Source organism: Rhineura floridana, chromosome 12 (assembly GCF_030035675.1).
Source record: "Rhineura floridana isolate rRhiFlo1 chromosome 12, rRhiFlo1.hap2, whole genome shotgun sequence".
In the NCBI taxonomy this organism is placed as follows: Eukaryota; Metazoa; Chordata; class Lepidosauria; order Squamata; family Rhineuridae; genus Rhineura; species Rhineura floridana.
The window spans coordinates 16,519,701-16,533,385 of NC_084491.1; the positions used below are offsets into that span (position 1 = coordinate 16,519,701).

General features: G+C 44.2%; 1 protein-coding gene across 4 annotated transcripts in view; it reads left to right on the top strand.

Moving 5' to 3' along the window:
• The window catches only part of PPP2R2A (protein phosphatase 2 regulatory subunit Balpha), a 97,617-nt gene that overhangs the window by 23,883 nt on the left and 60,049 nt on the right, over nt 1-13,685 (top strand). For 2 of the 4 annotated variants that reach the window (XM_061593188.1, XM_061593186.1), the window contains exon 3: nt 4,478-4,735. The exons of the other annotated variants lie outside the window; for them this stretch is intronic. In XM_061593188.1, the coding sequence (XP_061449172.1) occupies nt 4,478-4,735 (258 nt within the window). The remainder of the gene's footprint in view (nt 1-4,477; nt 4,736-13,685) is intronic. 4 annotated transcript variants of the gene reach the window in all.

The following is a 13,685-nucleotide window of genomic DNA, read 5'->3' on the forward strand; positions in this document are numbered from 1 at the left end:
AAGAAAGAAAATTCAAAGGGACCTTGATAGGCTGGAGCATTGGGCTGAAAACAACAGAATGAAATTCAATAGGGATAAATGCAAAGTTCTACACTTAGGAAAAAGAAACCAAATGCACAGTTATAAGATGAGGGATACTTGGCTCAGCAATACGACATTTGAGAAAGATCTTGGAATTGTCGTTGATCACAAGCTGAATATGAGCCAACAGTGTGATGTGGCTGCAAAATAGGCAAATGCTATATTAGGCTGCATTAACAGAAGTATAGTTTCCAAATAGCATGAAGTATTAGTTCCCCTCTATTCAGCACTGGTTAGGCCTCATCTTGAATACTGCATCCAGTTCTGGTGTCCGCACTGCAGGAGGGATGCAGACAAACTGGAACAGGTTCAGAGGAGGGCAACAAGGATGATCAGGGGACTGGAAAATAAGTCCTATGAGGAGAGACTGAAAGAACTGGGCATGTTTAGCCTGGAGAAGAGAAGACTGAGGGGAGATATGATAGCACTCTTCAAGTACATGAAAGGTTGTCACATAGAGGAGGGCCAGGATCTCTTCTCGATCGTCCCAGAGAGCAGGACACGGAATAATGGGCTGAAGTTTCAGGAAGCCACATTTCTACTGGACATCAGGAAAAACTTCCTAACTGTTAGAGCCATATGACAATGGAACCAATGACCTAGAGAGGTAGTGGGCTCTCCGACACTGGAGGCCTTCAAGAGGCAGCTGGACAGCCTTCTGTCGGGAATGTTTTGATTTGGATTCCTGCATTGTGCAGGGGGTTGGACTTGATGGCCTTATAGGCCCCTTCCAACTCTACTATTCTATTCTGCTACAGCTGTTAATTAACTTACCAATGCCACAACATTTGTGTTCTCATCAACAGTGCTTAGTGAATGATCACTGCAACATTTTTACTTATATTTAAGCTTCAACAAAATGATCACTGTCTATATTGTTTGCATTTCATTTCCCTCTGACTTTCTCACTAATACTTTACCCTTCTCTGTTCCCATGTGTGTGTATATGTACATACCTGCTAACTTGGGATAACATTCCATGCCTCTGATGAAGTAGTCTCTAGACCATGAAAGCTTGTGCCGTAAATAAATGTGAGAGTCTTTAAGGTGCCATGAGACTTTTTTTGTATTTCCTTAGGTGGGCTTTGAGCCTGCTCCAGCCCTACATTTTGAGGTGGGCCACACCTTAAAGACACACAAGCAGCTATATGTTCAGTTGCTATCATTGGCAGTTGGTAGTCAGCAGCATACATTAAATTGGCAGGTCTCTGCCCTCAAGAAACTTCCAGTTGTAGTTAGGTGAGAGAAAGGCACTGTGGAGTTATCTTTCCATTTTCTTTTGCTCTGAACCTGCTAGACAAAGTAACAGGGCAGTCTTAGTATTCTAAGGCTGCAATCTTAGCCTCAGTTGCCTGGGAGTAAAACCCATTGAATTCAAAAGGACTCACTTCTGAGTAGAGATGTTTGGGATTGTGCTGCAGGAACCTGGGGCAAAGGAGCAGATGGGACCTTGAAAAGAATGCAAGGAATTGATGTTTTCTCCCTTTTTAAAAATGGGAAACTTAGTATTAAAGCAGCTCTTTAAAAAAAACCCTCCCAAGTTGATTCTGCTATGTAACAAATGGCATTTCAGGAACATTTGTTGATCTTCAGAATGATTCCTGCCCCCCCTCTCCTTCCCCTCCCACCTTTAAAACCATAATGGTAAAAAATGGATTCAGATTTATAATGTGACCACATACAAGTTGTGTAGGGATCCTTGTCTACTTGGTGTAGGGGAATAGGTTTTTCCTGAATAATTCATTCTGCGTTTTGAAATCAAATTATCCCATTTCAAATGGGTGTCAATTTGGCTATAGCCTCATCTGGATACTTATTGAGAGACTGCAAGATTAATTCTCATGTGTGTATTTTCCACCCTCCACGTGGCTCCTGATTTTTATCTGATCAGTGAAAGGACATAATCAATATGTGGATTCAGATATTTCAGTCTCTACATTGCCTTACTAATATGGACTATTCACATATTGACCATTTATAAAATGAGGAGGAAACTAGGGAGCTGGGGAAGTCTCCTCAATTAAAGCTTCAGGATTTCAGCAGTTCTTTGTAGTCTCATGATGCGGATATATGTTTTTGATGTGGTCCTTTTAAACTTTCAGCAGTTTGCCCTCTCCACAAGGAGTTGAGCTGAGCAAACCACAGCCACTCAACTAGGTCTGGTGCCTGTTTGTTACTCAAAGAAATGGCCAGATATTTTATTCTTCTGGGTTTCTGCACAATACTCTTTCTGGGCCCCTCTAGAATTCCTTTTAGATGCCCAGGTGTATGTGTTAGAGCCAGATTTTTTTTAATCTGTGGCCTGCTCTGAAACTGGCAGTTTACTATGTGGAACATGGATGTCTGTCTGGTTTTAAGGCAAAGAATGGAGCATTGTTGTCCCTTGGCTCTTGCCCCACCACTTTCCCCCACTACCCTTAATCAGTGAAGGGGTATAGCTGGAGCATCTGCTCTGCGTGCAGAAAAGCCCATGTTCATTCCCTGCCATCTCCAGGAGGGGCTGCAAGAGATCTCTATCCGAAACCTGGGAGAGCTACTGCTATTCAGTGTAGACAATACTGAGCTAGGGGGGCCATTGATCTGACTTTGCATAGGCAGGTTCCCATGTTCCTGTGCTTAAGATAAATCTGCATTTTGAAAAATCACATGGTATTGCTAGGCATCCACAAATCCTCTGGTAAGCATGACATATCCAGCACCACCCCAGAGATCTCACTTCTGCTGCTGGCGCTCCTTGACAGGAGACTTCCGCTGTTTGTTACCTTATTCATTTAAAAATGAGAGAAGACCCTGCCTATCTTCCAAGTCCTCTCTGCTTGCCAGAGGCTTCGAGGGAGGGGATTGGCCCACATTTGTGATGAAGTGCCAAAAGGATGGTGGTGTGTTACCCCCCTGCCTGGCACGGAATGTGTAGCAAGTGCTTTTTGGAGGAGCAGAGGTGAGAGGGAATTGCATACAAATATTTGCATTTTTAAAAACATAACAACTGTCTTCGTGGATCACAGCATGTGTCCAGCATGTTTTCCCATCAGTAGCCAACCAGCTGTCCTGGGGATCTTCAGCAGGCCTTGTTTTATATCCAGATGTTCCATGAATGGCAAAGCTTGCAAAAGGTTTTGGAGGAGGGGAGGAAATGCGAACCTGGAAACACTTCCTCTATGTTGACTTTGATAGATCTGTCATCACTTTGTTTAGGCATTTTAGTTGTCCTTGTAGCCTTCGTGTGAGATAGGCTTCTTGGTAAGCAGTGTCATTCGACATGTGCCAGTCAATTAATTCCTTCTCTCTCCTACAGCTCAGTCTCAAGTATAGAATGAGAATACAGTAGGGCTCCGCTTTACGGCATTCCATTTTCCGGCGTTCTGCTGATGCGGCGGCTTTCAATTAGGGGAAATTCCCCGTTTTAAAGCCGATTTTGCACTTTTGCGGCATTTTGCGGCATTTTTGCATGACGTGACCCATTATAGTCAATGGGTTCCGCTTTACGGCGATTTCCGCTTTACAGAGGGGTCCTGGTCTCTAACCCGCCATATAAGCAGGGCCCTACTGTACTGTCCTGCTTTGCTTTTGGCTCTTTCCTGGTCAATATCGTTGTTTTGTCTTTACCATCATGAAAATGGATAGCGGAGCATATTTTGTTTGTATCTTGACAGTTCAGGGATATTTCTCTAAGCTGCATCTTTAATTAAATCATTGGTTAGAAAGCAGGTGATGTGGAGCGTGCAGGTAAGACTACCAGTCCGGGTGTCTTTTGCTTCCCCCCACCCTTAAATCCAGAGCAAATTACCCCCAGGGCTACATAGCCATCATCCACTAGACACTTCTGGAACACATTTTTTTTTCCAGTCAAGGCTTTCTACATTGAGTAAACTGATTAGTAGCATGAGAACCTTTTTCTCAAGTTTTCAATACTATTAGCATCAGTTTTTTTATATAAAAAAGTTTGCTGAAAAGCTTTTTTGATGCATGTACAACCTGATCTAGTAAGTTGTGCCTTAGCTGGCACTAGCTGTTGGCTCTTGCGTGCTTTGCAGCCTATTGGTATTCTGTTTGTGTTTCCAGTGGAGGGTTTAACCCTCCCCTCCATAAATAGTTCCCTACTACTGTGGCTTGGCAACTTGCCTCCTGCAAAGAGGCAAAAAGCCTCTCAAGGACAATTCTTTGTTCCAGGTCCTAGAATCTTGGCTCTTGGTATGTTGGGTCATGTTAGTTCCTTTTCAGTTAACAGCAGGGGTTGGAAAGGGGGGAAATCTGCATGTTGGGTCAGTATAATTGTTAAATTGAGGTACCACATGAAAAGATAAGCACATTGGCTGGAACATAATAATATTCTGTAGACCAGCATTTTAGATGTGTTCATTTGTATACAATCTGAGCAGGTCTACTTATTTTGCAGTGATTCACCGCAACCATGCAAGCATAGAATTGGCCATGGGATGCAGAATTCAATATACTGATTATCTCAACATCCACGAGTTTGCCATTTTAGAATTCAGCAGGGAGGAGGATGGGGGCAACACTAGAATTCGTTGGCCCTGCCTGTCATTGGCTCTGCCTCCACCTACTGTTGGCTCCCTGCCTTCCGCTCCACCAGGCCCAGTGGGCACCACCCACCACTGTCTGAGGGCAATTGCCATTCACTACAAAGAGCCAGGTGAGTGCCAAGTTACAAAAGTATTGGCGTATTGACCTAGTTTTGAGTTCTGTCCAGATAGATCAAGATTAATAGGGCGATTTTTAAAGTGAAAAGTGTTGCTCACAAAATTCATATGCCATTTTTACCTGACATATAGCATTACTACTACTACTATTACTGGGGAAAGGCCGTAACTCAGTGGTAGAGCATCTGTTCTGCATGCAGAAGGTCCCAGGTTCAATCCCGGACCCCGGCATCTCCAGGTAGGGCTGGGAGAGACTCCCTGCCTGAAACCTTGGGAATCTGCTGCCACTCATTGTAGACTATTTTGAGCCAGATGGCCACTAAGTCTGACTCTGTACAGTAGGGCCCTGCTTTTCGGCGCCCCGTGTTTTGGCATTCTGCTAATATGGCGGCGCCAGCAGGGCAATCGGCTGGAGTGCAGGGAGCTCCAGCTGACAGTGATCAGCTGGAGCGCGAGAGCTCCCCATGCTCCAGCTGATCGCTGTCAGTTGGAGTGCAGTGGCTGGAATACAGTAGGGCCCCACTTTCTGGCGGTTTTCGCTTTTCAGCAGGGGCCTGGAATGTAACCTGCCATATGAGTGGGGCCCTACTGTGTAAGGGAGTTTCCTATGGCTGTTGATTGCCTGGATGGAGAATGGAAAGAGGTGATTGCAGGGTGTATGTGTTAGTGTGTTGAGAAACCTCTGACTTTTTGTGTGGCAGGAATGTAGCCTAGTGCACCAAGATCAGAATTCTGAGCTAGGTGGGCCAAAGGTTTGATCCTGTATGAGGCAGCTTCCTATGTTCCTATGTACAGCTACTACTACTGCTGTGGTGAAGTCTTGTGTGTGTACCAAGAGCCTGAATACAAAGAAACTAGATGTTGGATTTGTTGGGTTTTTGGTCTGATCGAGCAAGGCTGCTTTATGTAGGAAGCAAGTGACAGTGTTGCGAGAGTGGGAAGAGATTGCTGAATTCAGACATCATGCCAACTGGGGTTTGTGCATCATTTTAATATCCAGTTCATGCTTGCCTAGGCCTGATCTGCCTTTTAGGTTCCTTTCCCCAGTGCTTAAGCTAAGCAGCACAACTGCCTTCCCAGCCTGACTTCCAACCACACACAAGTACTGCACAAATACCCTGTTAAGTGGTCCACTTGCCTCTGCTTCTGTGCCGCTTCCTGCCTGAGCTGTGTGACCAAACCAAAAACACCAATTTTGTAGATGCTGCCAATGCTGAAGTGGCTCAGTCTTCACCTGATTTCCATGGCTGCAATAAAACACTCCATTTCAAGGCCCACCATCCTTCCTACTTTAGCTGCCACTGTTGCTTCAGGCACAGCCTATCTGTTTCCTTGCTCAGTGTGTAGCAACACAAATAGCTTCTGTTTGCTGCTGCTGCTTCTGCTGTGCCCATAACCTGATCCTGTGCAGTATTAAGTGCACTTAAGCCCATTGAATCAGTGGGCTTAGGCATGTTTAACTTTGCATGGCATTGGACGGTATACCTTGCAGTACATCTGGCCATGGAGAGTCTCAGTCACCAGGTTGTATATTTGTCATTTTGCAGAGCGGTTCTCTGTCCCATGGAGCTTACAATCTAGGGGGGGAAAGAGGAGGGAAGTGCAGGCAGGGTTAAAAAGGTAGAGTGTGCGGTTATTTCAGTTACACATATTTATTTAAATATTTATAAACTGCACTTTTCATAAAAATACATCAAGGGGGTTTGCAACATATAAAATTACAATGAGATCGGTTAAAAACTTTTTTGGGGAGAAATTCACAATGCAAGAGTCTGAATAATGCAGTTTTCAGGACACGTCTAAAAGTAGGCAGGGGTGATTCCTGCTGAGCCTCTACTGGCAGTGAATTCCACAGGGCAGGGCTTGCTGCACTAAAGGCCCAATCCCTAGTTAACGCCAACCGAACCTCAGGGGCATGGGGAACCACCAAAAGTGCCCCACTGGAGGATGTCGGTGACCTTAGTTACACTAGCGTGTGGAAAGTGGCATGTGGTGAGCCTTGCCAAAGGCTTCACGGAAGAGGCGGGATTTGAGCAGGGATTTGAAGAACATGAAAGAACTGACATCACACAGGTCCTGGACGGCAGTTCCAAGTGTAGGGGTAGCAAGGGAGAAAAGGCACAGTAGTTTGATGAAGCAGGAGATTTTTAGGTGGCCCAGGGTCATGGAGCTGGAGAAGCAAATATCGTGGGTGGGGATGCATTAGGATACCAGATGGAAGAGCTGAGAAGGGGCAAAGCCAAGATGAGAAACGTACTTGCTGTGAATGAGTTGGCAAGTGGTTTTTTTGGGGTGTCTGTCTACAGGGGGAACATGCACAAAGGTCATGCCTCCATTGTTCTCTGTGTATTAAAGAGGTTCAGGGGATCACTGCCTTGTTGGTTCTCTCTGGCTGCTCTGAGTTTTACAGGAGGAACATCATCCTTTCCCAACTCTTAAATATAGAAAGCAATTAATTGGGGGATGTTGAGGGTTAATGACTTCTGCTCAGAAAGGTAACAGCTTTGCATTTGTGTATAAATGTTACAGTAGTGTCCCCATTGCATGCACTACTTTTGCAGCCTAGCAGCACAGTGTGCATTGTTTTATTGCAGAGCATCTGCCTTGCATGCAGAAGGTCCCAGGTTCAATTCCTGGAATCTCCATTTAGAGCTGGGAATGTTCCCTGTCTGAAACCCTGGAGAGCCACTGCCAGTCAGCGTAGACAGTACTGAACTAGATGGAGCACTAGGTCTGACTGGGTATAAGGCAGAACCCTATGATCTTATGGCTCCTGCTTCCCTTGATGGAGAATGGAAAGAAGGGATTGCAGGGTTTGTGTGTGTTTAAAAATCTTTGACTTTTGTGTGGCAGGAATGTGCACAAAGACCAGAATTGTGTTGCTCTGCCACATTTGCCTCTGTCCCTGCTGACTTTTTGCCTCTGGCCACATCTCCTCCTTGGCATACAGCCCTCATCAGGTTAGCTACATGGGAATGCAGCCCTCGGAATGAAAAGTTCCCCACCTCTGTTATAAACAAAAGGGCACAAATACCAATAGGTTGATTCCAACCAAGGCATACTCAGAGTAGACCCACTGAAATTAAATAACATGACTAACTTGTTTAACGGGGTCTTGTCTGAGTAGGATTTAGTTAGATACAACCCCAGGTTTTTATAAAAATGTGTAATAGTGTGCTCACTTGACATGCTCAGTTTTATGTTTTTATAATAATTTCTCACTCCGGGTTCGAGAGATATTAGGGATGCTATCACTTTTGGGTGGGGGAGAGTTAAAAGTCTGCTGTAATAGTGGCATGTGAGATTGATGGATGGCAGACTAGCTGACTCTCTGCACTTGGGCAATTTCCACTTTTATAGCAGTATGTTACATTTTTTTGTTCTGTTCTTCCTCTATGAAGTTCATACACCATACACAAGGTTTTCTGGGGAAACTGACATCCAGACCCAGAACATGCATTATATTACATTACGTTAGATGCCTCCAGGCCATCATTCTCAGGCCATTTTGACAATCGAAACCCCTATCTAGGGGGAGCCTTATCTTGGGGATCTGCTTGAACAACAGTGGGAGCACGTAGCAACTTGTGTGGCTGCATCTAACATGCAACCCAGAGATCTGGGGAGGAAGCAGAGATGAGACTAGAGCTTCCTGTGAAATTTGAGCATAGCAATGCCTGCTGCGCTCCAAAACTACATACAAGGAAGCAGGAATCCTGGCTAGGCCCCAGCCTCACCTGAGTGGTTAAGTAGGTCTTGGGCATGAATTACAGCAACGTCATTCATCTGTGTGCATGTAGACTCACAGCTCAGCTCCAGCACAGTAGCAACACGGGTGCTTAAGAGTTCCCATGCTGTATCGGATAATGTTGTGAACTCCTTGAGAAGTGAATCTCCAGCCAATTTCTAAGAACATAAGAAGGGCCTGCTGGATCAGGCCAATAGCCCATCTGGCCCAGCTCCTGTTCTCACAGTGGCCAGCCAGATGCCTGTGGGGAAGCCCACAAGCAGGACCTGTGTCCAAGGGCACATGATGCAGTGACTTTGCTGAAACTGTGCACTCAGTTTCTGGCCAGTGCCTGGAAGAGAGACTACCTGGGAGTCCATGGCTGCCAGAACCCAGCTAAGTGAAAGGCTCCCATAGGAATTGAACCTATTTTGGCCAAGCTTAGTATCCAATCATTTGTTTGTAATAATCAGCGAGGCTTCACTTTCTTGTTTCTTCCATCAGAGATATTTTGGCCCAGTTTAGATGTGACACTAAAGCATAGTTCAGCAGTACATTGTTGAGCCTCAGCTAACCCAGAATGGACAGGGAGGGGGGAGGCATGAGTTTCAGGCGCCTCCGCTGCCAGAGGAAGCAGAGTTGGGAATTGTTGAGTCTGAGCAGGACCTTGCGGGAGGGGGTCAGCCTGCACACCAGCCTGTTCCCACAGGTACCACACTCTCTGGGGAACAGAGCGCGCCGCCCCCAGCTGATGCAGAAGACTTGTTGGGGGAAGCTCCAGAGACAGTGACAGCTCCTCCCTTGCCAAGCAGTTCCCAGGAGGATACCAGTGTGGCACAGCCCCCTGATCTTGAGCCTGTTGCTCAGGAGCAGGTGTCTTCCGATGAGCTGTTGGAAACACGCCCCTTGTCCCCTCGCTCCCGCCGCCGCGAGAAACAGACAGGGCAAAGACAGGAATTACGAAGAAGTCAGAGATTACATTTGAAAACGTTCCCTTCTTAAGCTTGCCGCTTACAGTGGGGAGTCGTTGAGTCAACTTCCTTCACACGCTGTAGAGCATGTCTAGAGTGTAGTTAGGGATTCTAGTGAGTTAGCGCAGGGTTTTCTATGAAGCACAATGCCTTTGATGTATCCATTACTCTAATAAAACGAGATTTACTTGCACCCATGCTTCAGCCTCGTCCTTCCGGCTCTGGACGGGACATACATAGAAGAACCTTCTTGAGCACTGGGCTTCAGTATTCCCCTCTGACACATGCCAGAAAAGGAGAGTCGAAGTTTCTGCTTCCTCCTTTAACTAACCCTAGTTCATATGTAACAACTGTCAACTGCAGTTAGTCTGAACCAGGCGTGGGGAGCCTGTGGCTCTTGGCAGAATATCTGTTTTGCATGCAGAAAGTCCCAGGTTCAATCCCTGGCATCGCCATGTATGGCTGGCAGAGACTCTCTGTCTGAAACCTTGGAGAGCCTGTGCCAGTCAGTGTAGACAGTACTAAGCTAGATGGACCAATGGGTCTGACTTGGTATAAAGCGACAAGGATGATAGGGACCTGGAAAAAAGCCCTGTGAGGAGAGACTGAAAGAACTAGCCATGTTTAGCCTTGAGAAGAGAAGCCTGAGCATAGATATGGTGGCACTCTTTAAGTACTTGACAGGTTGTCACACAGATCTCTTTTCGATCAGGATCTTTTTGGCCAGGACCTCTTTTCGATTGTCCCAGAGTGCAGAACATGGAAAAAGGGACTCGGGTTACAGGAAGCCAGATTTCGGCTGAACATCAGGAAAAAATTCCTAGTCGTTAGAGAGGTACAATGGAACAAATGACTTAGAGAGGTGGTGGGCTCTCCAACACTGGAGGCCTTCAAGAGGCAGCTGGACAGCCACCTGTGGGGTATGCTTTAACTTGGCTTCCTGCGCTAAGCTTCTGTCAGCCCAGCCAGCAAGGCCAGTGGTGAGGGAAGATGAGGAAGGCCACAATTTCCACACTTTTGGTTTAACATCTGGTTAGTAAAACCACCATAGTCTGATCTTTGTTTAAAAGTAATCACTGCTTAAATTAATTACACATTGTCCTTGATGGATGTGCTGACAAACTAAGGTTGTGTTAAACCTGGATGTGGATGCTTTTAGTCTCTTCCTCCTTATGGCCATGTTATTGAAGGAGGAAGGGGAGTGTGTGAGCCCAGGGCTTGCCCAGGCATATTTGTGTAGTGCTGAACTCTTGACTGTGTGGCCATGCTGGCTGGAGCTGATGAGAGCTGAACCGTGTCCAGCTCATTTCTGGTCAGAGTAGACCCACTGAACTCAGTCGACCTAAGTTAGCCATTTCTAGTAATTTCAGTGGGCCTTCTCTGAGTAGGACTAGCATTGGCTACAACCCTAACAGGTTCATAACCAATGGGGCACAGCTACCTGGGGAGGGTTTTTTTTTTCGGATCAGAGGAAATACAGTGTGCAAATACGAGTGTGGCAACCACTACCTTCCAGCCCATGACATTGATGGTATATCCCAGCTCAAGAGACAGCCTGGTTCCATTTTGAACAAGGGTTCTTAGCCTCTCTATTCTGTCGGTGGCTTTTCAAGAAGTGTATTTTACACGTTGATGATGGAGCATGCAGGAGGTGTTTAACCACTTGCTAGTCACCAGAATTAAATCATTGATAGCCATTTGTGATCCTTCATCAGGGATCAAATAGTGTGGTTAAAATGATTTGATAAACTTTGTTCTGTGTTTATAAAATTTTATTAACTGTGGTTGTTTTTTTTAATCATCTAGTTGGTACTAGTTTAATATTTTGTTCAGAAATGTAATTAAATTCAGTTCGGCAAACATGAGCCATTCAGTATGAATGCTTGCAAAACCACACTGCAGGTTTTGCACATGCCTAAGATTTGTGTATGTAACGTTTTACATTCAGCAGAAAAAACTGAAGTTCTCAGCTGGATGTTGCAGAGCGAAGCTAGAGTCCTATAAACTTCGGAATTTGAGTTTTGGATCCCATGTTCATTTGCAACCACGTAGTTTGAAAGCTGTATGAAGAGTGGCCTGTAATTCCTGGTAATAAAAACTAAATTGCCCTTGTGAATGTGAGATGTTCATTCATTTCCTATTACTCTTACGTAATATCTGTGTTGGGACTAGATATGTAAAATTTCCAGAAATTTTGAAGCCATGGGGAAAAAACATTTTTTTTGGAAAAACTGAAAAAATGCAATATTAGCACTTTTTACAGATTGAAGGTCACTTTATTACTTCAGGAACAACAAATGTAATTATGTACAAGTTGGTTTGGCATAAAATTAACACATTTGGTATATTAAAAGTACATTTTATTTAAACAATTATTACAAATTGAATTTACTTTTTTAAATTTTTACTTTTTTTGGTAACAAATGGATCTACAAGATCCTGAACTGTAAGGAACACCTGAACTGTAAGGAACCTCTTTCATTTTGCCAGTTTATGAAGAGCAGGCAAAAAACAAAAACAAAAAAACACACAGAAGTAACCATCAACATTAATAGCAAAGAAAATTATGTCTCCGCTAGACCTCCACAGTGTCAAGCAGACATAAAGCATCCATTCCCATAAAAATATCTGAGAAAAAGGAGGAGACCAAGATTCAATGAAACATTTTATTCATCATTATTTATTTATGTATTATTTATTTATTATTTGATTTATATCACACCCTTCCTCCCGGCAGGAGCTCATGCTAAAATAAAACATTCCATAATCCATTTTTTTCTTCATTTTTTCCCCAATTTTTCCAATTTTTTTCTGGGCCTTCACATCTCTAGTTGGGACCAACTAAGTAGGTTTAACTTTTTTGCATTGATCTCAAGGTCTTTGCATTTTGCTACTGCTTTGAGATGAAAGTTTAATGAATTGAGTGTGGCAGTAGCAATAGAGTAGCTGTGGCACGTAGACAAAAGTTGAGACTTTGAGTTCCTACTTGTACCGTGTTCAGAAATAATTGGATTCTTTCCCTTAAGGTGCAAGTACAAAGGTGCTTTGTAGGTGCAGTGACAACACTGAGGGATTTGGAAGAGCTTGTAATGAAAGCGATAAACGAATACAGTATGGTTTATTGCATTGGAAATTAACTTGTGTGCGTGCGATCGCCTGGTTCATGGATCCCTGAAGCCCATCCATGGACACACACACACACACACACACACACGGGGTCTATCGACAACAGGTTAAGAACTCCTGCTCTAGAGGATTTAGACCATTCAAGAAATGTATATATTTGGAAACATTCCTAAATTACTGGTTAAAATAATAAGCCCATGATATCAATGATTTGTGTATAATTTAGAACCCTATCCGTGGTTTGGACTTGCAAATGTACAACAGGTAAAGGCATTGTTCAGTGTTGTTGACCTGTTTTATTTTTCTGTCCTCTCAGTGCTGCGGTTCCATTTACTTATTTCTGCCTCCATAGTAGTCTCTGTTGGTGGACTGATGGCCGTAGCAATGGTTTGTTAATTTAAGCACCACAGCACATAATAGTTTACATCAAATCATGAGGCAGGATCCAGTGAAGTAGTTCTGTTAGCACAAGGGCTTTTGGTTTTGCAATGGAACTTGTCCTCCCTGTGTCCCCCATACCTCTTCTGGGGGGCTCCCCCAACTCTCTGGAGCAGATTTGGGGGGGTTCATTGGGAGAGAAGAGGGAGGACAGATCTGTTTGATAAGCAGAAATCCTTGCACTAGCAGAAGTACTTCATTGGATACTGCCTATGGCTTCCGATAGTTGCTTGCTGCCTGATCAGAATCCATGGTTTTGCAATTCAGAAATCCACCCCGAATCCTTAATCTTGGTTTGACATAAATGGCAAAGGGAAGGAGCTCAAAACCAGGAATCCCCAGTGTAATTTGCATCATTGCCATGAGCTCACTAGGTGGCATAAGAAAATCACTCTCAACTGCAACCCTATACCTGTTATATGGAGACTGAGATGATGATGATATTGATATAACTGGTAGACCTTCCTCTTTCAACAAGCCTTTTAAGTAGAGACCTTATCCCAGTCTGTGTCTATGCTGGAATTGCTTTTTAAGTTGTTTTTAAAGTTGTTTTTAAAGATGGTTTTAAGATGTTTTGTTTTAAGAAGTTTTAAAGTGTGTTTAGGTTTTTTTGTTTGTTTGCTGCCCTGGGCTGCTTCTGGGAGGAAGGGCAGGGTTTAAATTTAATCAATTAAAAAATAA